The following is a 26,342-nucleotide window of genomic DNA, read 5'->3' as shown; positions in this document are numbered from 1 at the left end:
TTTCACCTTAAATCTGAGCTTGAATGAATAGATTCGAAAAGTACCTGTTTATGAAATGTCGACACGGTCATGTGATTGACTGAAATCTGGTCATGTGACCAGTCATTCATTGTAGCTATTAAAGAGGAGAATCTGCTAATGACCGGTCATTGTTCTGAGATGAGGATTGTTTATTAATTCTATTACATAACACTGGTACAAGTCTTCAGAGGTTAGCATATCCCAGGTGTTCAGGCAGTGGAATCACACATAGGAATTTCAAAGTAATTTAAAATTCAAATGAGGCATCGAGCCCGAGTCTCTATAAAAGGACCCGCTGTCCGTGCTGTATTCATCTTTTCCTTTTGTGCAGGCAGTGACGTTAGTTCTATACCAGTTTACAAGTCAAGATTCCAGTTAACATCTTTTATCCATGGCCAACAAAGCCCACTGGAGCGAGCAGAGCTGCTCCTCCCCTACAGGAGCGGCTTAAAGCTATGCACCACTCTTCGCGCATGCAATTTCAATTGCAAAATGCGCACTCTATGTTTGGAATGATGGCTGCGGAGTGACGAAAGATTCCTATTCAATATTTCTACAGATGCTGCAATAAATCACTAAATACAGAGAAAGCCAGTCATCTTAATTTCATATTTTTCTATGACGAACATATTTTAGAAACTGAGGCACAGGAAATCTATTTCTTTGCATGATAAACCTTTAGGACCCCTTCTACATCGGGCGGAAAAATCAAGAGGTGTTTTGATAACAGGGCAGGATAGTCGTATTAGTGAGTTTTCAGATATTTTTCTTCTTGGTGAAGGATCTTTAGAATAGTTACCACAATTAGTGATAGATAATTTGTTCAAATATCAAAATTGGCATAGTTTTTATCGCTTGAAAACAAAGTGCATAGCTTTAGGTCCCCCATCATAAAACATATAATACGCATCACTTTACTTTAGTTTACTTTACGGTCTAGCGTCCTTTGGCAAGGCGTTAATCCACACTTTGCCACTCTCGACCCAGGTGCTAAATGGGTACCCGGTAGGAAGCGAAATATATTGTATGTTTGATTTTGCCAGCGCCATAATGAGGCTGCGATGAATGCAAGGAATGCTCCCCAGGGAGTGGAAATTGTGCACTTTTCGTGCGGGATTGAAATGAATCCAATGACCAGGGTAATGATATGCTGTAACGCGCTTTGGGCCATTCTGGGAAAAGCGCTTTATAAAAATTGGCTATTATTATTATCATTATATCAATTCAATTTATTTTTATTTCCATTTTCAGATAATAAACATATCAAACATGTACATAGATAATATACAAAGCAGAATAAAACGTCATAATAAATACTACAAATGATATTATACAAGAATGATCGGTAAATAAATAAGTCATAATTTCAAACACATTTTGATAATGAAATAATAATAATTTTAATAATGAAATAATTCAAAATTACAGGTCATAGTTAACATATGAAAATGAGGGACTTACTAAAAAACAACGCTTGTATTGATCGGCCCTTCTGGAAATAAATAGTGATTTTAGCCATAGGCAATCAAAATTAGGGTAGGGTAAATATGATCAATTTTAACGAAGATCATTATGGGTTTTCGATAACAAAGGGAGAAAAAGGGAAAAAAAAACAGGTCAAGATATAAACAACAACATCACAAATTATGTGGAGTGTTGTGGCCGAGTGGATTAGTTTTCAGACTTTGAAACAAGGTCGTGGGTTCGAATCACAGCCATGGCGTAATTTCCTCCAGCAAGAAATTTATCCACACTGTGCTGCACTCAACCCATGTGAGATGAATGGGTACCCGGTAGGAAAAAATTCCTTGAATGCTTTGAGCGCCCAGGCAGCCCAAGCTAAAGCCAGGGTAATAATAATGGCAGGGTCTGCTCGGAGAACAGGTTTCAGAACTGAAGTGGCTTTCCCGGGTAAATATACCGCTATTATTATTATTGTTATTATTATAAATTAAAAGGAAAGGAAGAAAGAGTTAAAACTAAGGGAAACGAGTATCGCGTTCATCTTAGAATGGGAAATAGGAAAGAGAGTCAAAGTATCGTGCCGAATAGAATTCTTGCCAAATAGGGAATTAAGATCATTACATACATGTAGCTCTTTGCCTCTGGAACAATCCAGATGCCCTTGGCTGTGCCACAGGCGTGTTAAAACTGTTCCAAAGTTACCTTGTGCGTTAAATTCTTACTAATTACCTCAATGAGGTGTTTTATTCAAGTGTGATAGAGTTCAGATTTTACCTCATTTCAGCTTGTTTTTGTTTTGATTTTCAGCTTATTTTTGGCTTTCCTCTGGACGAAAAGTATGGGAAAAGTATGGGAGCTCTTTCTGTTTCAGACTTTTCAACACTCTTCAGCTTTTTTCAGACCTTTTTATTTGTGACCACTCATACCCCTGATTATTATTTATTATAAAATAGGTGTATTTTTTCAAGCCTCACGATTGGCCATTACACATCACATGACATCAAACTTTTTGTGCATTGCACGCTCAAGCAGACCATTGTGGTAGAAGTCCCCGAGAAGTCCCCGAGAAGTCCAACAAAACTGTACTGTAACTTTATAAGAATCTGTTTCTGTGTTGCTATTTTATGAAACAAATAATGCACTTGCTCTGTCATGCGTAAAAGTAAATAAAGAGAAAGCTCTGTTTCTTTAGATGGTGCATACTGGGCACTCGCCGCCAGCGGCTCATGCACAGTGTGGCACCTACATGTATCTAAAGAAACCTCGCGTGCTCTGCGTTTCCACTAATGTACTTGGCTGCATGCATGATTTGTATACTATTCCTCTTTGTTTATTGATACACCTTAGAAGAAGCAAAGCCTCTGTTTCCGTGGGATTTCATCTTTGTATCTCCCATCTTATCACTGGACCCACCTGATGGCTGCATTGGCAAGGAGGAGGTCATCAACATCAAGGTCACCTTCACATCCAAACTGCCTGCACCAATCACAGTCCAGCAGATCACCCTCCAACTGCATGATCAGCTCTCATCGGCCAGTGGTGGTGGAGAGAGCCAGCCAATCAGATTAGAGAAGAGCCCTTCCCAGGACAGCCTGCATAGGCAAAGGTCCCTAGATGGGAGGGCTCAGGTCAAAGGTCACGAGAAAGGTGGTATGATGCCAGTCTTTGGGTCAGATGTCAAGTATGGAGAAGAAAGCAAAAAACAGGGTAAGTATTTTTGTCTAAATTTGTCTAATTTTTTTTCAAAATGGAAATTAAAGAAAAAGAAATAGAAGAGAAAATAGATACGGTATTAAAGAAGCTGGCAAAGTATTAAAAGGGAATGATGTTGATAAATCTTATGAGAAAAGATATTATATGATTTTTATATTGCTTGATACATTGCAACAGCTTCTTTACCATTAGACCTACATGTAAGTGCTTTGCATGTACACTGATACCTGTCCATATATTTTGCTGCGTTGGACAATTATTAAGCTAACCTTGCCTAGCAACAACTCATGGGTTAGGCTTGCATTCTTGCTTTATCGCAATAAATAAAGATTGTGAGGTATTCTTTTTCTAATTATAGTTCTCTGCAAAGTAATGATGAAGTGTTGATATCCCATGTTATTGGAGACTGAATGATTTCCCTATAATACATATTTTCTATAGACTCCAGGGCCCTGTCTTACAAAGAGTTATGAGTGATCCAAATCAATTGTAACTCTCTGGAAATCCATCAGTGCCATAATCTTTTCTTCAGGAAATTTGCAAAATGTCCATTGTAAACAAAGGAGAACACACCAAATTGTCAAGAAAGCAATGAAGTTTTGGATATACATTTATATGTAAGATTTTTTTAACAAACATGCATTATATACGTTGACTTTGCTGGCTTTCCATAGTTACGATTGATCAGATCAATCGCAAATCTTTGAAAGACGAGCCCTTGCTGTAATCGTCAAAGGGCTCTGCAGCCTATCTCTAAGATGAAATCAAACTTGGATGCACGTTATGAGGAGGAGGAGTGAGGGGGTACTTACTCGGTGATTTTGCAGGAGCTTTCGGAAGTTGTCACTTGAAACTGCATTTACCATTTGATGAGGGAGTTTATTCCATTCAGGGACAGATCGTTGGGCAAAGGCAAATTTGTCAATATTGTCTCTTGGACGATATTTCTGAAAGCACTTGTTGTGATTTTTCCTGGTGACATAGGTGCTTAAGGAATAGAATTTGTCTGTGATTTTTCCTGGTGACAGAGGTGCTTAAGGAATAGAGTTTGTCTGTGATTTTTCCTAGTGACAGTGATGCTTAAGAAAAAGAATTTGTCTTGGGGTATTGGAGCTAGGTCATTCACTATCCTATACACCATGCTGAGTCTGCTTACAGTGTGTCTCAAAGACAGGCTAAGCCACTTCAGATTGAAGTGATCGATTTTAAACTCTGTTCTAAAGTTGTGGTTTAACTATGGATAGCCAATTGTGACACATGCCTCTAAACGGCACATGTTCAATCTATCATCTCATTTGCAATCATTCATAACTTTCTGGGAATAACATTATCTTGTTAAGCAGAGCCCACTGGGAGAAACGATTTTGGAACTAAAGAGGCTACCCTGGGTGAACTATGACATTATTATTATCATTATCATCATTATTAATATTGTTATTTTTTAGCTTTCTTCAACTTTAAAGCGTGGGGAAACAAAATATTATTACATAAAAAACGTATGTAAAGTGTAAACAATATTTCAACATTTTCAGCTTCCCATAATTTTAGCACAGAGCTCGACCAAGGTCTCAGGCATTTAAACTGGACTTCAAAATACAAAGCGATGTTTAATATATTCGTTCACCCATTGTGTCCATTGATGTCTTTGATTCTCTTATCTAGTTGAGACCAGCTCCTTGGTTTGTAGCAATGCTAGTGTGATCCTACAGAGGCAGGATAGCTCTACGTCGCTCGTTAAGAACAAGGACGTGGTTACCAAGGAGACATGTTCAACAACGCTGGTCCTCCATGATGTTGACCTACAGCCGGGCAAAAATGAAGTGGAATTTACGTTCCAGGTATGGTGTCCCTGAATTTTCTTCTTGAACGTTTCTAAGGAAATTCAAATTTTCATTCAATTCCAACCCTACAATTTTGTCAGAACTTGAGTGAATTAAGCAATTCACAATCGAAAATAGACAATATACCATTATTTAACGGGAGGGAAGGTTAGGTGCATAGAGGGAGTCAGGTATCATTGAGAAATGAACTATTCAAGAAGTGTACAACACAGCAATTTGCCAATTTCTAGTATATGCTTTTAACAATTTAGGTTTGTTGTTTGTCAGTTTTTCTTATGAAAGTATGACAATGTGAATTAATTAGATAATTTTTTTTGTGTGAGTAATATTTCATAAATGTATACAATATCCCTTCTTTATATATGTATATATATATGTCCTTTGATTTTTTTCTTTTGACAATTATTTGTTGGTTGATCTCCTCTCAGTCTGGAGAGAATGGAACATTTCAAGCACAGCAGCTGATATGTCAGATCTTCAATGCAGAATTTATTGCCAATTTGGAGAATTGCACGGAAATAGAGATCTTCAGCAAAGAGGCTCAGCTGACAATTGCTTCACAGACTGGTAATAAGCTGTTAGTACTCAAAATATGAATTCCATGAATTAAAGAAAAAAAAGGAACATGATGATTTTAACAATATTCTTATAGAAGGGAGATACCCCAATGGAATGAATTCAATTTCAATTTATCAAACAAGTGGAGGAGCTGGTCGTCTGTGATGTCACAGAATCAAAATTTAAAAAAATTCATTCTTTATTGATGGATTCTCATCAAACCTACACCAATGTTTTCAGGAGTTTTTCTGCTTTTCATGAGGCAATACCCATCGTAGAAGGCAAGCCCCTGTTACGAACCATGGAAAGTCTCAATCACTCCAGGGCAGTTATACAATGGTCACATTTTCTCTACGGTGGCCGTACAGCGAGTCGAAAACAGCCGTTCCATCATTTTTTGTACCAATTACATATAGATGGTTTGAATTAAAATGAATAAAACGGCTATTTTCGACTCGCCGTACGGCCGCCTTAGAGCAAATGTGGTCAAGGTATTATTTAAAGGAGAATGAAACCATCGGAACAAGATAGCTTGTGTGAAAAAAGAAAAATCAAAGAAACAGATCAACGAAAGTTTGAGAAAAATCAGACAAATAATGAGAAAGTTATGAGCATTTGAATATTGCGATCACCAATACTGTGGAGATAGCAACTTGGCTATTTCTTATGTATTTCTTTGTTTTTTGACTTTTTATTGTTTTTCAATGGAAATTGTCGGGGACTTTATTTTGACCATAAAAAAGATAAAATTGATTGATTTTAAGCAGTAAAAGGAAAAATGATACGTTTATGAATTTTGGCTAAAAACACTATTTTCATTGGATTTGTACACAAATTCACGTTTTTGAGTAATTTTGGGTCTGCATGTACTTACGAAATGTTGCATAATTTCGGAACCGTGTACCCGGGGGTCACAATTTTGGTCTCAAAAGTTGCATGAGACTTGAAAGTAAAAAGTCAGCGAGCGACATGGTCAAAAAAATTTGCGCGGTGGATTTATCGCGAAAGGTGTCGAGGGGGGCTGAATCAGCCCCCCCAGTCTTTTTAGGGTTAACCCTCGGGCTTGCCTGCGGAGGAGAATGTTACATAAAAGGGATTATCGGGCGATACAGGGTTGATAGCGCTTGGGAATGAAATATCTTGGTTCCTCCAACTAGGATTTTGTTATCACGGTATATGACAGCAGCAGAGCCCTGAGCTGTGCGGTCGCCTCTCCACATGGCCAAAGTTTATTGACCTTAAATGACCTTTGACCTTGGTCATGTGACCTGAAATTTTGACGCAATGTCTTGAATACAGCCCATCATCAGGGTGATCTTCCCTATTAAAGGTCAAGTCCACCCAAGAAAAATGTTGCTTTGAATAAAAAGAGAAAAATCTAACTAGCATAACGTTGAAAATTTCATCAAAATCAAATGTAAAATAAGAAATTTATGACATTTTAAAGTTTCGCTTATTGTTCACAAAACAGTGATATGCACAACTCAGTGACATGCAAATGAGTCAGTTGATGATGTCCATCACTCACTATTTCTTTTGTTTTTTATTGTTTGAATTATACAATAATTCATTTTTTGCAGATTTGACAAGACGGACCAACTTGACTGAACCGTATAATATTAAACAATGCTGATTCCACGTGTTCAGGGAGGAATTAATCGTTGTTTCACTTGACAATGAGGAGAAAAGTTAAATATTTTATATAATAAAATACAAAGGAAATAGTGAGTGGATGACGTCATTAATCTCCTCATTTGCATACCGACCAGGATGTGCATATAGCTTTTTTGTGAAATTAAGTTAATCTTATAAATGTCATAACTTTCTTATTTTACATCCAATTTTGATGAAATTTTCAGTGTTTTTCTTGTTGGATTTTTCTCTTTTTATTCAAATCAATTTGTTTGGGTGGACTTATCCTTTAATTTCGACCTTTTTCGTCCTTGTCTTCTTATGAATGCTTTTTACCTCTACTAGTCAAAATTTTAAAGCGCCCTTTATGATGTATTTTCTTCCCTGAGATCTGCTGTGCGGGGTCCCTCAAGATATCACCCTCCATCTCACCACGGGCCACACCCCTATCCCAGAATGCACCACCCTGGCCGTGACCGCGCCCACTGGTCTCGCTATCCTCCCATCTAAGAAGGAGGAATACGAGGTGGAGTCCACGGACGAGGGAGGGAAGGTTCGGTTCGTAGAGGGAGTCGGGAGTCACCGTGAGGTCGAGTTGAGAGTCGGGGTCATGGCGGACATGTGTAGACAGAAGGATGGCAGTAAACAGAATATTCAGGTTGGTTTAACGTATGGATTTAGACGAGAGTCCCCAGGTTTCCGTGATTTGACAAAAAAATATAATCCACAAAATTTCCAGAAAAGCTTAATTTCAGGCTATTCACAATGATTATGCAGAAATACTGTGAATGGGATGAAAATCATAGCAAAACTCAACTTATAAAATCTGGCTTCAGTGGAAAATCTGTCGAGCTATCCTGTTCGCAGTGTTTACTGAGCGATCGTCAAGATGTCTGCAGACTGCAGTGCATGTGAAGGAATTGGACAGTTACTTTTTCCAAGGTTTTCATTATTTCAAATTGTTTTGGACATGGCATTTGATATTGATGTAATTGTCAACATAATTCACAGTTAATGTCAGTTCATATGATAATTCAGGTAACATTCAGTTCATTATTTTGCTTAAATAAATACAATCGCTTGAACTTCATAATTTCAAATGAAGTCATATTATTGCTCAAGCTTAAATTTTTATATCAATGTTTGAACAGAGTTCAATTTTCTGTAGATGTTCATCATCATGGTGAATTCAATAGAGTTGACTATAATAATAATTTGTTATTTGCTGTGTTTCTTTTTCTACTGTAGCAATGGTTAATGATTCATTGATTTGCATTTGTAGAATGTGAAATCACACTAAGACAAAATGTATATGCAGAAAGAAAGACAAATATCTTATGTTCTTATCTCTAATCGGTTGTCTTGCGAAGCGGTTTAAACTTGTAAAGAGAGTCACAACATTTCTCCATCACTTGAGAAAGTTGAGCATCAGCCAATGAAACATCGTGACTCTCTTTACAAGTTTCAGCCGCTTCACGAGACAACCGATTATAGTCAACTAGATAAGGTTCATTTATTTATCAAGTGTGAAATTATATTTCTAATTTTTCCTCAGTTTTCCGTCGAATGCCCGTGGTCAGAGACTGTGATGACGACTCTAGAATTCAACAACCCTTTCACATTCCAACACCGAATGTACACTGCTGGAGAGAGGTAAATATCAGGTTAATTTAGGGCTTTTTCACACGAGAATCTTGAATCATCATTGAAATGATGATTGCAATTCGTCTAAAGAATCATGGTACCAATCACACGTTTACTCGAAAACTGTGATTTCAATTCAAATTCCTGAGTGAAGGCGGTACTGTGTCCTTGGTGACTTGTCAATCAAACCCAATCAAAGCACTGCATCGCAAAAAAAAAGAAACTATGATGAGTGCATGACAATTTTGTACGGAAGTGCTTAAAAGGTAAAGTAAGCTCCGCCCCTCAAAAGATATTTTGGAGGTCAACCCTTTCAATTGTAAAATTCAGACCGTAGGGGAGACTGGGGTTAGTTGGAACATGGGGTAAGTTGAAACATTGCAATTTTCTTTAAAGCCTGTAAAATAAATTCATGCGATACTGCACTCCATTTATTGCTATTAATAATACAACAGTGTGGAATTATTATTGCAATAAATTGAGGGCAGTATTGCATAAATTTATTTTACAGGTGTTAAAGAAAATTACAATGTTTCAACTTACCCCATGTTCCAACTAACCCCAGTCTCCCTAATGTGAGTGAAACTTAACTGGAATTCACCTCTAGAGTAGAATATGAATTTGTGAGTTTAATTAGCATTTGTGATTCTACGTGTAGTTTGGTTACACACTTCCTAAAAAATTTTCATTAGAATAATTTTTCACAGAATCATTCAAATTACAATTTTGGTACCACGTGAAAGGGCAGTTAGACCATCTTATTGCATCATGCTCTAATTGTTTGGGCTTTTGCTGTTCTCTTTACTAGAGAATGGAAGTAGCAATTGTTCTGCTCTAATTGTTCGGGCTATTGCTGTTGTCTTAAAGAATTTATCAGTAGTGGAAGTAGTAATAGTACAAAGTACACAATTTTCTTGTTGTTTATTCCTCTTGATTTTGTGTATATATAATGTACATTTATTTTTATTTTTATACATTGTGTATTATAGCGTAACAAATTTTGTCTTAATAAATCTCATTTTGGTCAAAAGAAAAAGTTGAGGGGTGCTCATTTGCCAGTGAAATTCAGGAACATACAATTAGAAAATGTAAAAAAGATTAAATACTTAGGTGTCATGCTCGATCCGGGCTTGACTTGGTGTGAACATATTACTAATATCGTTTGTAAAATATCTCGAGCAATAGGTTGTATAAGGCGGATTAAGCATTTACTGTCCTTTGATATCATGAAGAAGCTGTACTTTTCTATGATTTTACCTTACATTGATTACTGTAGTACATCTTGGGGAAGCAGTGCAAAAGTACATTTAGATAAGATACAAAAACTTCAGAATAAATATGCCAGGATGCTTTTGAAAAAAAATTATAATACATCACAAATATCTATGTTGCAGTCACTGATGTGGCAATCAGTAGATCAGCGTATAAAATATCAGTATTGTGTTTTTGTATATAAAATAATGAACAATTTAGTTCCAAATTATTTGAAACCTTTAGTATGTAAACGGCCCGTGAAATACAGGACACGGTTTTCTTTGCGATGCCCCCTTCAGCTTCCCAAAGCTAGAACTGAATATAAAAGAAAATCTTTCGCATATTTCGGACCCAAATTATTTAATGCACTTCCTTCAAATTTACAAGCCTGTACGTGTACCTCCTTGTTAGTTTTTAAAAAATTATGCAAAGCCTTTCATACGAATTGATGAAGAGCGAAATAATATTCCATTGATTTACAATGCTATGTACTTGTATGTTTAGATTGTCACTTCCCACTCTAAATTTTTTGATGTTAATTGTTTCTGATGTTAAATAGTTTGTATTTTGTATTTTTGACGTTGAATGTTTTTTGATGATATATTTTATATTTATCTTGACATGTATTTTAAACTGCAGGGCGCCTTTGTAAAGCAGTTTTAAGAACTGAACAGGCCTACCCTGCAGTATAAAATAAATAAAACAAAATAAATAAATAAATAAATAAATAAAAATTTTTGTTATCATTTTTTCTATTCATTTCCTGTTGTATTTTTTCTCTCCAAATTTAACACCCCTATAATCGCTCTTACCTCTTGAATTCACAGGAAGTTCATACAGGTGACAGTTCAAAGTTCATGTGATTTGACCTTTGACCTCAGTGGTCAGTCATTAGAGGTCACTGGTGACCGGACACTCACCCTCACCCCACCACACTCCATCAAGAACATTGTAAGTGAACATTTATGCATTTCTAAAAAAAATTCAAGTTGTGACAACAAAAATGTTGTCAGTGCACCACCTGTTGGTGAATGCTTTTTATGTGAAACCTTGAGATGACATCAAATTTCATGGTGCATGTCTTGACATCAAGTACATGTATATCATCAAATGTGCTGATGTCAAGTGCTATCAGTGTACCACTTTGATTGAGAACACTGCATTTTACAGCAAAACCTGTGTATAAAGGTCATCTTTAATAAGGTGATGATGGCAAATTTTATGATTCATGTTGTGACATCAAGTATGCCATCACATGTGCCATTGTCAATTGCTATCAATGTACCACTTTGATTGAGAACACTGCATTTTACAGTGAAACCTGAGTATAAAGGTCATCTTTAATAAGGTGATGATGGCCAATTTTATGATGTACAATATGTTGTGACATCAAATGTGCCAATGTCAATGAATACTTGATTACTGGTATACAGTGAAACATGCATGTAAAAACCAAATTATGACATCTAATATGCCATCGAATGTGCCATCAAATATGCCATCAAATGTGTCAATGTAAAGTGTTGTCAGTGCACCGCATTGAGGGTGAACACTGCATTATAGTGAAACCTGTATATAAAGACCACAAAGGAAGATGATGGCATGCATTCTGACCGATGATGTCACATCAAATATGCCATCAAATTTACCATCGATTTAGCAATCAAATGTGCCAATGTCAAGTGTTATATGTGCTGTACTTGGTGTTTGTTATATAGGAGCCTCTTGAATCAGTCAGCATGAGCCTGAAATATACTACATATTTGTACAGAGACTCAACCCGGCTCATGGCATGTGCTTTGTACATATAGAAGAAAAAATTGAGAAGTCCTTTGGAATGCGCCGGTATCTGCTCAAGTCAACTCCCTCTTCATAAACATTAGGATTGATGGGGTACGCTGCATTATGTAATGGAACCTGTTCATAAAGACCACTCAAGGATATGGACAAAATAGTCTCTATGAGCAGTTAATATTTACACCTTAGACAGGTTCTTTTCATACATGTACACGTCTTTTGATGAGGAAAGTTAAACAAGGAAACCAAATATGTTCATGATTGCATTTAGGCCACTCAGCATAATTAGCATAAATTGCTATTTTCTTGTCTTCTAATTTATTTTTCTGCAGAGTAGGCAAATACTCATGTTCACTTTGCCCTGCTATGTCGGTGTTTTTTCTTCCATTTCTTGAAGATGACTTACCGGTTTGTATATTTAATTTCATGTAGCTACTCCAGGCTCAGAGGGTAGTCTCCTATGTGTGGGAGGCCAAGCCTGTCCCAGACACCCCTAGACCAGCAGGATCGGTCGAGTTCCAGTTCTCAGTCAGCTACAGGTCCATCGTCTCCTCTTCAACCACCGATCAGGACAAGCGTCTCAAGTCAAGCTCCTATGATTTTGAAATCATTGATTTTGAGGTATGCATACATCATATAACTCTCTCGATCCGAGAGCAATTCCCCAGTGGAACAATCTCTGTGGTAATAATGGTGATGATAGTAATGACAATGATAACAGTACTACTTCTAGTACTATTGATGATGTCAATAGCTTACAATAATAATAATGATTTTAATAATAGTAACAATGATGACGATAATAATAGCCAACTTCATATAACACATTTTGCAGAGGATACAAAGCACATCAGTGGCCCGTCTTACAAAGAGTTGCGATTGATCCGATCAATGATAACTCTATGGAAATTTTGTGTGTCATAATTTTTCTAAAGGAAATTTGCACAATGTCCTTTGCAAACACGGTGAATTTTCAAGACAACGATGAATGCCTGAATATACATCACAGTTAGAAAACATTTTGAATAAACATGCGTAATACATGTTGACATTCCTGGCCGTCCATTGTTGCGATCGAACGGATCAATCGCAACTCTTTGTAAGACGCAACTATGGAAAGCCAGCAACATCAACATCTAAAATACATGTTTGTTAAAAATGTTTTTTGGAAATGACGTATATTCGTACATTCACTGTTTTCCCTTTGTTTTTAAAGGACATTGAGCAAATGTCCAAAAGAAAAAATTATGACATTGATGGATTTCCATATACTTGAGATTGATCGGATCAGTCATAACTCTTTGTAAGATGGGGCCCAGTTGTTAACCCCAGGCTTTAGCTCAAGCTGTCACTTTATCAGCAGCACTTAGTGCGTTCAAGGAATTAACTCAACCTGGGGGGTGTTTCACAAAGATTTAAGTATGACTTAAATGCCAACACGTATCTAAAATGCAACGCGCAATCTAATTGATCAATACACAATAGTGTCCTCTTTGCATGATCTGACCAATGTGGTTATGCCTTTTATCCCGTACGTAACTAGGCATTTAAGTGCGACTCTAGGTCATACTTAAAGCTTTGTGAAACACCCCCCCCCCCCCCAGGTATCCATTATTCACACCTGGTTCGAGTGCAGCACATTGTGGATCAGTTTTTAGCTGAAGCAAATTACAGCATGGCTGGGATAAAGTCCAGAGCCACAACGGTCCACGTGTATTGTAAGGAGGCTTCAACAATAAAAAATTCAAAGAGCTCATTGGAAATATTAAACATTGATTAAGATTATTAAACTCCATGCTCATTAATAATTTCAAGGTTAAAGGGATGGTCCAGATATTTATAACTCAATAAATAGAGTGAAATTCACTGAGCAAGATGCTGAAAATTTCATAAAAAGCGGATAACAAATAACAAAGTTATTGAATTTCAAAGATTTGCATTATTCCGGAAAAGAGTTCTAGGCATGTCTTTATTAATATTTACTAGGTGGGCTGATGATGTCATATCCCCACGTGTTCTTTTGTATTTATTATATGAAATTAGGTTTATTCAAAAATTTTCTCCCAAAATGAAAACAATTGGATTGACAACTGATTAAGTGCATTAGTTACATATCGCTACATCTTATTTCATCATTTATACATGTATGAAAAAATGAAACATTAATATGATTTCATGTAATAACATGAAGGGAAAAATGGGGATGTGACATCATCAGCCTACCTAGTGAATATTCATGACAATGTGCTCATAACTGTTTTTACAAATATTGATAAACTTTAAAATTTAATAACTTTGTTATGTGATTTTGATGAAACTTTCATCATTTTGTTGAGTGAATTTTACTCTTTTTATTTAGATATAGATATTTTCTGCCAGCACCATCCTTTTAAGATCAAGATACAAGACTATCATTGCTGTCAACAGTGGTAATACTTGTTACATGATATGAATATGATTTATAGAGTACCACAGCATTTCCGTCATAAATGGGCATTATTTTATGCTTGCCACTCTCCACCCTGGTGTAAAAAATGGGTACCCGGTAGGAAGTACATGTAATTCCTTGAATGCTCAAGCAGCTGATAAGGATCGCCGTGCTTAAGCAAGGTTAAAACAGGGTTCCCAGCCCATCAGGGAAAAATATTTTACTTTTTTCCAGTTGGAAAATCAGGGATTTTGATAAAAAAATATCATAAATCAGGGGAAAATGCTGCAAATGAGGAAAAAGCAGGGAATTTGATTTAAGAAATACCTCTAATCAGGGAAAAAATGCTTCAAATGAGGGAAAAATCAGGGAATTTTGATCAGCCCAAAAGTCAAAAGCAGTCAGTCAACAGGTAGTCAGTCAGACTCTGTCGTATTTTGTTGCATATCAATCAAAACATCATCCATTGAATTACATTCAACAATACCTGTTGACTGTTTTTGTACTGAAAATACATGTAATTCACTGCAACAACTTAGAAAACATGCTAAACTGAAAGTGGGTTTGAATAATTATCAGGGAATTTTTGAACTTCATCAGGAAAAATCAGGGAATTTTGTTTTCTTGATAAGCTGAGGACCCTGGTAAAAGCATGCAGTTATCTTATTCATCCCCCCCTTATGATCTCGGCCGTCGATTGCGCGATCGCGACGAAACTTGGCACGCGCATTACCCAGTATATTATCATATATTGTTACCAAGCATGATATTATTTTTTGTATTGCTATGACAATGTTTATAAGTTATGAATCTTGGGTTGTCTCATAATTAAAGTGGAAATTCACCTTGTCACAAAGTTGATTTTAATGAAAACAGAAAAACAAAAGTAACTTGTCGATGAAGATTTGGTGAAAATCTATCAAAGAATAAGATAGACTTGTAGTTGTGGGATTTTAAAGGACAAGTCCACCCCAACAAAAGTTGATTTGATTTGAAAAAAAACCGAGCATAACACTGAAAATGACATCAAAATTGGATGTAAAATAAGAAAGTTATGACATTTTTAAGTTTCGATTTATTTCACATAATAGTTATATGCACATCCCTGTCGGTATGCAAATGAGGGAAATGGTGACATAACTCACTATTTCTTTTGTACTTTGTTATATGAAATATTCTATTTTTCTCCTCATTGTCCTGTTATACAAAGTTTTATTTGTCCCTGTACATGTGGAATTACCATTGTATAACATTATATGGTTTAGTCAAGTTGGTCCTTATTGTCAAATTTGTATTAAAAAAGTTGAAATATTGTATAATTCAAACAATAAAAAACAAGAAATAGTGAGGGACATCATCAATTCTCCCATTGCATGTTACTGAGATGTGCATATAACTATTTTGTGAAAAATTAGGAAAACTTTGAAATGTCATAACTTTCTTTTTTACATCCAATTTTGATGAAATTTTCAGCATAATGCTTGTCTGATTTTTCTCTGTTGATTCAAATCAACATTTTTATGAGGTGGACTTGACCTTTAATGTTTTGATTGTGTGACTTCACAAGCGAGCATTTTCTTAATGTGTCACGTGATATTAATTCCATATACTTGGCAATTATTTTTTGCTTGTTAATTCAATGCATTTCTCGTACACATCATTTCATACTGGCTTCTATAGAGAAATATTTGAAATATTTTTTTATCTTCATGAACCATTTAAAATGAGAGTTTATGGAATTTGTATTTCATGACATATTAGCACAGCTGCTCCTGTGTGATGTCACAAATCTGAAAAAAAAGTTTGGTAATTCTGTCATTCTTTAAAGGATTTTTCACCAACACTTAACGAGTATATGTTTCTTTATTTTTTCTCTACTTTCATTGAACTGACAATTCCAAAAAAGTATGTACATTTGACCCTTTTCATTTGCCATTCTTAAATTTATTGCTTAAGGAGTTTGCAAAGTGAAGTGAGACAGGGATGGACAGAGAAAAAGGTTGATAATATATGGAATTACCCAAAAGCATGATTTTGGGTTTGAATATTTTCTTTATTAATCTGACTCATGACCTCCATTCTCAGTAATTATTCCTAATACTAGATTAAAACAAACAATTATTTACTCTGTCCCATTTCAGACATTGTTTATGATTACTTCCATCATCAAACCACCCAAGAGGGAGGAGCTATGCAAAGCAGGAACTTTGTGCACCTTGGATGTAGCCATTAAGATGCTGGACACACCCCCTCTCACTGAGACCACACCCACTCCCAGTGGAGACACGCCGACTCCTGCCAAACACAAACCATGCACGTCTAGATCGCTCATGTATGAGATCGATACTGAAGGGGGCATGTGGGCCGTCTGTGGTCGTAGCACCGGGGTCATCGCTATGCCAACCAATCGGTCTGGGGTCACAGAGGTCACACTGGAAGTTATTCCACTAATTGCTGGCTTTCTTCCGATGCCCGACATCCGACTGAGTCAGTACTTGAAGGGAGTGGATCCAAATGGTGAGATATTAACCTTGATCTGTTTTGTGAGAAACAAAGCAGAATTTCAAAATGTCACATCTTATTTTACATCCCATCTTGATGAAATTTTCAGTGCCAGGCTAGTTTTATTTTTATTTTTTTAATCAACTCAATTTGTTGTTTGGGTGGAGTTGACCCTTTAAGAGTTCTTGTTTATTTCTCTTTCAGAAGGGAGTCATCCTCTAGCAGAGAACACTGGTGATCAAGTGAAGGGTATTTCTAGCAATACCAAGCCGACCATCTTGCCATTCAACGAGAGTCAGGTCTACTACTGCAGCAAAGCAGCTCAAGTACGGGTCCTACCGGAGTCCAACCTAAGCACGGTTGAAGTTGCAGTCTCCTAGCGGGTTCCGTGACATCTACTCTGGAAACAATCGCTCCATTATAGATTCCGCTCACTAATGGAACGACCAACTTCAACCCTTGATTGAACACTATTCCCCAACCCTACATTATAGACGATTATAGACGAAATAAAGCCCAGAGCAGTTGTTGAAGGAGTGAATGATGTGTCGCCCTCGTAGCACTATATTCACAGGAGGTGGGTTTTTCGTAAAGTTACAAGTGACTTGACGTACGACTGGTGATCCTCTCTTGTGCTAAATGATCCCTGCCTACCTAATTTATCACCTAAGAACATGTTTCAGTCATGCGTGACATAACAAACGGCATTATGAGACACCGACTAGGCTCTTGCTGCATAAAAAATTAGTATGGTAACTTTGCGTTCCAATGGTAGCTTTCATGGTAACAATGCCCAAATGTCAATCAAAATATAAGGGTTCCATTGGAGATACCGTCTTATGGCAAAGTTATTGTATTATTTATTGATTATTTGTCAGAGGTATTGGCCATAACTATTTTTCCTGATGGAAAATAGTAATTTCCCATCAAGTTATGATGGGAAAATCGTAATATTGCCAGTACAGCCAACGATGAATACCGGTAATTCCCTTTATACTTTCAAAAATATATGCTTGGTGCATCTATACTACTTTCAATAAATTAGAACTGAAATCTATGTACTGAGACTGCAGTGGCCGGTTACTTGCGTTTATTTCACGAAAGCCAACGCACTCAGCGGAACGCGGATTAGTTCGTGGCGATGCATCACTGGACTTGCCTAAGAGTCCAAAATTTGGGTTACTTGAGTGCATGTGATCACTCCACTTACATGTATATTATGGTCTAAACCATGCCAAAGTTACCTTGTGCTCACAGTTCCTACTGATCCACTCTTACCCATGCATCATTTGTATAATTTACAAAAGATGCATGGGTTAGAGTGGGTCAGTAGGAACTGTGAGCACAATGTAACTTTGGCATGGTTTAGACCATAATGCCAAAGTTACCATGTGCACACAGTTCCACTGTTTTATAGAATGGCAAATTTATTGAATAAACCACAAAAATTACTGGATGCCTGATTTCATGCGTCCGGTAAATTCAATCACAGGATTTATTGAGTGGATGCATGAAAATTCCAAAATGTACTGCAGACCTTTTGATAACCCTAGACAATATAAATATGTATGCCTCACTTGATAATATGTTGGCACAAAGGCATTATTATACTCGAAATGCCAGGTACATTGACTAGATCTGTTAAGCAGCCTCAGACCTCCAATAGCTGTGTGTGTATGCCCAAGCCGTGCCGGGGGGGGGGGGGGTGGGGCCTACGGCTGCTGCCTTGCTGGGCCTTCAGTGTAGCTTTGGCTGTGCACAGCCAGCCCAGGGCAGTAGATCTAACCTTAGATTGTATGTCTGGACTTCTCAACGTAATGAGTATGCGGGCAGTTTTAATCCCTATGACAATTACGGTACCGTATTTGTACTTACAGATCCTTTTGCTTCAACCAATCAGATTGCAGGGATTTTCTCATCCATTCTATAATGCATGTATCTCCATCTAAATTATTATATTCAACCATCATGAATGTAAAATTATTAATTTTCAGTATTTATGTCATATATTACACTGTAAGTATTATAGTAGTTTATACCAAATGAATATGATGCAATGTCTAACTTCAGTTACAATTAAGTTCAGAGTTTATGGAAAAGTTTCTCTTCCTCTTGTTATAATTTGCTTTACAGGGCTCAGCAGCCAATCACAATCAAGATATAGTTGTAAGTCTTTATGAAAAGTCCTCCAGAATTAATTTCCCCTTTATCCATAAATACAGTGGGCTATTACGACGCCTAAGAAGACTGGGCTGATCGCAATGACAATTGACATGCGCACTACCCATGGTATAATCTACAAAACTATAAGATCAAATTCTGTAAAAAAAAATCGCTGCCAATTATGCTTGTGCATAAAATCAGAAGTTTGCTCTAATTAACTAACTAATGCCCCTAAAATGCTAATTTTTGGTTCACAGAGTCTTTATCGGAATCTGATCAAATGTAGTTATTTTATTGTTTTCTAAATTTTTTATGTATTTCCTTTTTTTGTACTTTATGGTTTTCATTGTTTTCTCAATGAAATTGTTGGGGACTTTATTTTTACCATAATCAAGATGAAGTTAATCGACTTTAATAAGTAAAAGAATTCAAATAATGATACATTAATGAATTTTGGCTAAAAATACCATTCGCATTGGAAGTGTACACAAATTAACATTTTTGAGCAATTTTGGGTCTGCATACACTGACAAAATGTTAGCAATTTTGGAACCGCGTACCAAGGGGTCATGATTTTGGTGTCAAAAGTTGCGCGAGACTTGAAAGTAAAAACTCATCGAGCGACGTGGTCAAAACAAATTTGTCCCAAAAAATAAGCCCCCTCCCTGTCCCCGTCTTATTAGGGTCAAAGAATGCATAAAAAAACATGTTTTGACACATATTCTGGTCTGTGAAATTGTTTAGCTGAAGATTATTTTGATTTCTTGACGGTCGACTTTTGTAGATATTCTGTGTGGTCATATATGCCATTAGGCTTCTTTGTATGTCTTTTACATATGGGCATGTGCAAATATCAGTCATATAGAAATTGAATGTTATGTATTTTTTACACAATTACTTTAGCATTGGTATGCTTGTAAATAATACAACCTTAGAGGATATGTCATGAAGCTGTTCGTAGTGTTAGAGATTGAGATTTAAAATTGAAATTTATTTATTTCTGTCAACAATATTCAATAAAAGGTAAGGAAACATTACATTCTAATATAGTGTCATGTATTTCACATATTTCTAAGGTGTTAGTCATGGTAAGTATGTAAAATCATGAAAGTAACTTTGATTGCGATCAATAGAATGAAGTAGAATGGATGGGCTTGCCAAAATAACACATGCTTGGATGAGAGCAATGCCTCTGTGTCTTAGTTTCAATATGTAATCATTTAAAGAAAACCTGCGGGTGCTATTCGTAAGTTACAAGGGTCACAAGTCATTTGCAAGTGACTGGTGACCCTCAGGAACTACGGTAAAAACCAAAGGAAAATGGTGTTTATTATTTACCACAAGATAGGATCGCCAGTCTTTCATTAAGTTGCTCATAACATCCTTATGAAATACCCACCTGATATGTACAATAATGGAGAGGAATTAAAGACATACTAAAAAAAACACTACAAAGTATCAACAGTTTGAATGAATGAATGAATGAGGGAATGAATGAATGAATGAGTGAGTGAATGAGTAAATGAATGAGTGAATGTATGTATGAATGAATGAATGAATGAATGAGAGAATGAATGAATGAATGAGAGAATGAATGAGTGAGTGGATGACTGAATGAATGTATGAGTGAATGAGAGAATGAATGAATGAGAGAATGAATGTTTGAATGAGTGAATGAATGTTTGAATGAATGAATGAGTGAATGAATGAGAGAATGAATGAATGAGTGAATGATTATATGAGTGAATGAGAAAATGAATGTATGAGTGAATGAATGAATGAGTGAGTGAATGAATGACTGAATGACAAAATTAAATATTAAATCAAATAACAGCAAGAGGGGAATAGTGAGGCAAAGGAAGGAGATGAAGAAAGAGGAGGGGAGAGAGAGAGACAGAATATGGTGCAGTTAAAAATGCGAAAGTGAATAAAAATACATCTAAGATTCCTAACCCGACAACACAATGTCCCAAAGTTATGCACAAAATGTATGAATAACTAAGGGCCAAAATGGGGATGAATGATTTTCTCTACATTATTAGTCCATTCCACATAATTAACCACAATTTATTGTTTGGCCAAATACATAATTGTACACTTTGATGCACAACCCTAAGAAAATCCAGAACATATCAAGCAAGCATTTATAAACACATGTGCAAAAAGTATACAAGCAAAATGAACAGCCAATTTTTATACATCGGTCCCTTTCTTTCAATGGTGAAAAAATAATGAAAGTAATCTCTAGGATCATGAAATTGGCAACACAAATCTTCAAAATTTTCTCTCGCTTATTTCATATTAGTTTTACTTGAATAGACCCACAGTAATTTCCACAGGTTATGACGTTGACCAAGCTAAATCTATTGTGGTCACTGTTATATATATAAGTAAAATTGTAAGAGCAATTACATTCATTTAGTTATTTCTTCTGTAACCCTATCCAAGCCAGGGGGGCTCAATGATTCGTGCAATATTTTCACCGTGCGAATTTTTTTGACCCCCCGTTTGCTGACTTTTTACTTTGAAGGGGAAGTTCACCCTGACAAAAAGTTTATTGTAAAAATAGCAGAAAAAATAATAAAAAATATTGACGAAGGTTTGAGAAAAATTCATCAAATAATTAAAAAGTTATTAGAATTTCAATTATTTGATTTGTGACGTCATATGCGAGCAGCATTCCTACATAGCGAATGGTAAAAAATCAATGAAATGTCATTTTCTCAAAAAATTCAAAATGGTTTTCACTGTACCTTTTGTTTATCAATAGACAAATCATTTCACACCCGATCATGAATAGAAAACATAATTAAGTCATCAGGAACCATAAAAAATTTGAAATTCATGCATTTTATATGACATAACACATGGGGCAGCTGCTCGTTTATGACGTCACAAATCAAAAACTTTGAACTCTAATAACTTTCTTATTCTTTAACGGATTTTCCTCAAACCTTCACCAATAATTTTTACTATTTTTTCTGCTATTTTTAAAACAAAGTTTTTATCAGGGTGAACTTCCCCTTGAAGTCTTGCGCAATTTTAGAGACCAGTTTTGCGTCACCCAGGTACGCGGTTCTGAAGTTACGCAACATTATGTAAGTGCAGTCAGATCCAATTTTGCTCAAAAACGTGATTTTGTGTACAAAGTCAACGCAAATTGTGTTTTCAACCAAAAATTATAAATGTATTATTATTTTTAGTTTTGCTGGTCCAAATGTATTCATTTTATGCTGTTAATGATCTCAGAAGAGTCCCCAACAAATTTCATTGAAAAAACAATGAAAAACAAAAGGTCCAAAAAACAAAGAAATACATAAGAAATTGCAAAAAACAATATAATACATAAGAAATTGATCAGATATCGCAATTTTTGTCTCACCTGCGAAGCAGAGTGAGACTATAGGCGCCGCTTTTCCGACGGCGGCGTCAACATCAAATCTTAACCTGAGGTTAAGTTTTTGAAATGACATCATAACTTAGAAAGTATATGGACCTAGTTCATGAAACTTGGCCATAAGGTTAATCAAGTATTACTGAACATCCTATTAGAGTTTCATGTCACATGACCAAGGTCAAAGGTCATTTAGGGTCAATGAACTTAGACCATGTTGGAGGAATCAACATCGAAATCTTAACCTGAGGTTAAGTTTTTGAAATGTCATCATAACTTAGAAAATATATGGACCTAGTTCATGAAACTTGGACATAAGGTTAATCAAGTATCACTGAACATCCTGCATGAGTTTCACGTCACATGACCAAGGTCAAAGGTCATTTAGGGTCAATGGACTTTGGCCGAATTGGGGATATCTGTTGAATTCCCATCATAACTTTGAAAGTTTATGGATCTGATTCATGAAACTTGGACATAATAGTAATCAAGCATCACTGAATATTTTGTGCAAGTTTCAGGTCTCATGATTAAGGTCAAAGGTCATTTAGGGTCAATGAACTTTGGCCGAATCGGGGGTATCTGTTGAATTACCATCATAACTTTTAAAGTTTATTAGTCTAGTTCATTAAACTTGGACATATGAGTAATCAAATATCACTGAACATCCTGTGCGCGTTTCAGGTCACATGACCAAGGTCAAAGGTCAATGAACTTTGGCCGAATTGGGTGTATCAGTTGAATTACCATCAAAACTTTGAAAGTTTATGGATCTGATTCATGAAACTTGTACATAAGAGTAATCAAGTATCACTGAACATTCTGTGCGAGTTTCAGGTCACATGATCAAGGTCAAAGGTCATGTAAGGTCAATGAACTTTGGCCATGTTGGGGTTTTTTGTTGAATAACCATCATATCTCTGTAAGTTTATTGGTCTAGTTCATAAAAAGTGGACATAAGAGTAACCATGTATTACTGAACATCTTGGGCGAGTTCGAGTAGTATTCAAAGTCAGCACTGCTGCTATATTGAACCGCGTGATGCAGGTGAGACGGCCAGAGGCATTCCACTTGTTTAATATACACTTGATGAGAACACCACAAAGAGTTTCCAAACCAAAAATTAGGACATTTGGAGTTTTATTTAGGGAGTTATAGGGAAAAATATGATTTTGCATAAATTAGCATAATCACTTAATAGCAATTTGCATAAAATAAGTTACTATAGAATTTTGTAGATTATATCCAAGACAACCTGCGTGCCAATTTTCGGCACGATCGCGCGGCCAACGGCCGAGATCTCAAGGGGGGGGGGGGGCTGGGAGCCCCCCCCCCGGCCATATGAACTCCCAAAATACCTCGGCCTAGATAGGGTTAAGGATATTTATAGCATAGAATGATTAAGAATGTTCCAGTACAGCTTTGTTGGACATGAGTAATCTTTGAATAATCTGTTTCATTTCTGGAATTTGCAAACAATAGAGAATGTAATCAATAGTGCCTGTCCGCAGTGGAAATGGACAATAGGATTAGCTATTTTGTTTACAATTGTTAATTTCACTAGCTGAGGTCATTCAATAGTCTTCTAGAGTTTGATTGCTCCAGAAAGAAGGAGAATGTTCTTTTTAAAGAAAATACCAGAAGAATCTAGATAGTGAATACTAGAAAGTTCCAGAGTAGTGAATAATTTGTATATAAGCAGGCAGTATCTTCAGGGAGATCATCACATCACATCATAGCAGATCAGAACTCAGAGTTTCACACCAGACTTTATGTCAGAGCATAGCTTATTTCCAACTGGAATATAACATTTATCCTCTGTAATTATTTCCACGCCATCAATGAACTGTTTGCAGTTACTATGAGAGAGGAATTCTCAGTTCTCATCGAGATCATCAACCTGTTTTAATGAACGCTTTTCAACCCATGGATTGCTGGAATTGACTGTTTAATCATCATCAACATCGTCTTCACAAACATTTCAACTTGTTACAGTGACTCTGTGTTATTCATCGTGCTTCAACATCAATTTAATCATCGCCAGCATTGTGGACATCTATTTAAGGAACCTTTGCCAGCTTACCTGGATATTATCATTTGGAATAAATTCAATAAATTCAACTGTCACTTCAAGAGATGTAAGATAAATATTTATTTATGTTTTGTTAGTTTATGATTGTTATATTTCCTGTAATAAAAAAGGAAATCAAATTTAAAACTTAAGTTTTCACTGATTTGTTGCAGTATCGTAACAAATAATTTTTGGGGCTTGTCCTGGAAACGAAAGCCAATTTGAAACCAAAACCAATTTTTCGGGAATCGAACCCCAATTTGAAACGAAAGTCAATTTGAATTGGCAACATTTTGGAAATTTCTAGAATATACTGAACTGTGTTATTACTTGCTTGCATTTCTGTATATTCCACCATGGCTACATATCATGTTGAAGGATTTCTTGCAATGACAGAACTGTCATATGATCATTTGAAATCACTGATGAAAGATGATTTGATAACAGTTTGTGATGTGGATGTATCTCTAGCCCCAGGTTTAAAGAAGGCTGAGATAATTGACTTGTTAGCCACATGAAGCTTACAGAGGAGTCCTAACTTCTATCAATATGTCAGATGATGCTCAGATCTAACTAGCATACATTGAATTAGAAAAGGAAAGAATCAAAGATGAAAGAAATGGGGTTAGCTCATGCAAATACTAACTCCGCTATAGATAAACCTCCCTAGGGCTTTGATGTGGCGAAAAACATTCGCCTTGTGCAAACATTTGATGAAGACTGAGTTGATACATATTTCGTGTCATTTGAAAAAGTGGCCAAGAGACTGAATTGGCCTGAGGAATACTGGACTCTTCCTCCTCCAAAGTGTTCTTGTTGGAAAGGCTGCAAAAGTCTATTCTTCACTCTCTGAAATACAATCAGAGACTATGCAACTGTAAAAGAAACTGTTCTCAATGCACATGAGTTGGTACCAGAAGCGTTAAGACTTAAATTAAGGAACATGCAAAGACAATCAGGCCAGACATATGTTGAATTTGCTAGGGAACAAGAAATGATGTTCGATATAGGTGGTATAGATCACTGAAAGTTGACAAAGATTTTGTTCACCTTAGGGAAGTTGTCCTCCTAGAAGAATTCAAAAGAGTTTTCCTTTTGGCATTAAATCTCACTTAGATGACCATAGAGTTACTGAAGTCAGTAAAGCAGCCATAGTAGCTGATGAATTTGAGTTCACACATAAGGGTATTGGAAATAGGCCTTCCTTATAGGAAAAAGAAAGATAAAGGGTCATTTGAATCCCACAATAAACCTGGCGAGGGAAAATATGCTAGCAAGGACAAAGACACAAGAATCAGGTTAGTGGGGGGCACAGAATCAACCAAAGGTCTGAAAGCTGTAGTTCCAAAATTTGTACTCATTCTCATAAATCGGGACATTTGAAAGTATCATGTTCGACATCGGTTGGAATGCGAACCAAAGTTAAGAAATACATGGGTTTAGTCAAGCAAACAAGTGTTCCCTCGATGGAGTTTGTCCCATCAGAGCCTAATCGAGATGTTGAGAGTGTTTATCTTGTATTTGCTGATAAAGTCACGCAAGTTGATGAAAGCTTTAGAAGCTTTTTGTATGATGGTGAAGTATCTCCTTGTTCGACTGGTGCTACTGGTAAGTCAGTGGTGATCCTTAGGGATACAGGGGCTGCACAGTCCCTGATGGTGCCAGGGATTGGTTCTTCCTCTGGAGAGTTCAGAGAACGCCAAAGTCTTGATTCAAAGTATCGGCCCAAATTTCATGTCGGTTCCTTTGCATAAGGTCGACTTAAGGTGTGACCTAGTTAGTGGTCCTGTGACTGTTGGTGTCGTTCCAGAATTACCCATGTAAGGTGTTGATTTCTTGTTAGGTAACGACTTGGCTGGA

At 36.4% G+C, this 26,342-nt stretch overlaps 1 protein-coding gene across 1 annotated transcript in view; it reads left to right on the top strand.

Moving 5' to 3' along the window:
- Positions 1-17,379, top strand: part of LOC121414328 (trafficking protein particle complex subunit 10-like) — a 34,008-nt gene extending 16,629 nt beyond the window's left edge. The window contains exons 13-21 of the mRNA XM_041607467.1: positions 2,833-3,192; positions 4,861-5,036; positions 5,468-5,606; positions 7,619-7,887; positions 8,785-8,882; positions 10,955-11,078; positions 12,357-12,545; positions 16,494-16,869; positions 17,059-17,379. Of these exons, the coding sequence (XP_041463401.1) occupies positions 2,833-3,192; positions 4,861-5,036; positions 5,468-5,606; positions 7,619-7,887; positions 8,785-8,882; positions 10,955-11,078; positions 12,357-12,545; positions 16,494-16,869; positions 17,059-17,234 (1,907 nt within the window). The 3' untranslated portion in view covers positions 17,235-17,379. The remainder of the gene's footprint in view (positions 1-2,832; positions 3,193-4,860; positions 5,037-5,467; positions 5,607-7,618; positions 7,888-8,784; positions 8,883-10,954; positions 11,079-12,356; positions 12,546-16,493; positions 16,870-17,058) is intronic.
- The last annotated feature ends 8,963 nt before the right edge of the window (positions 17,380-26,342 follow it).

Source organism: Lytechinus variegatus, chromosome 4 (assembly GCF_018143015.1).
Source record: "Lytechinus variegatus isolate NC3 chromosome 4, Lvar_3.0, whole genome shotgun sequence".
Classification (NCBI taxonomy): Eukaryota; Metazoa; Echinodermata; class Echinoidea; order Temnopleuroida; family Toxopneustidae; genus Lytechinus; species Lytechinus variegatus.
Note: the sequence above shows the minus strand (reverse complement) of the source record. Positions and strands in the feature narration are given on the sequence as shown.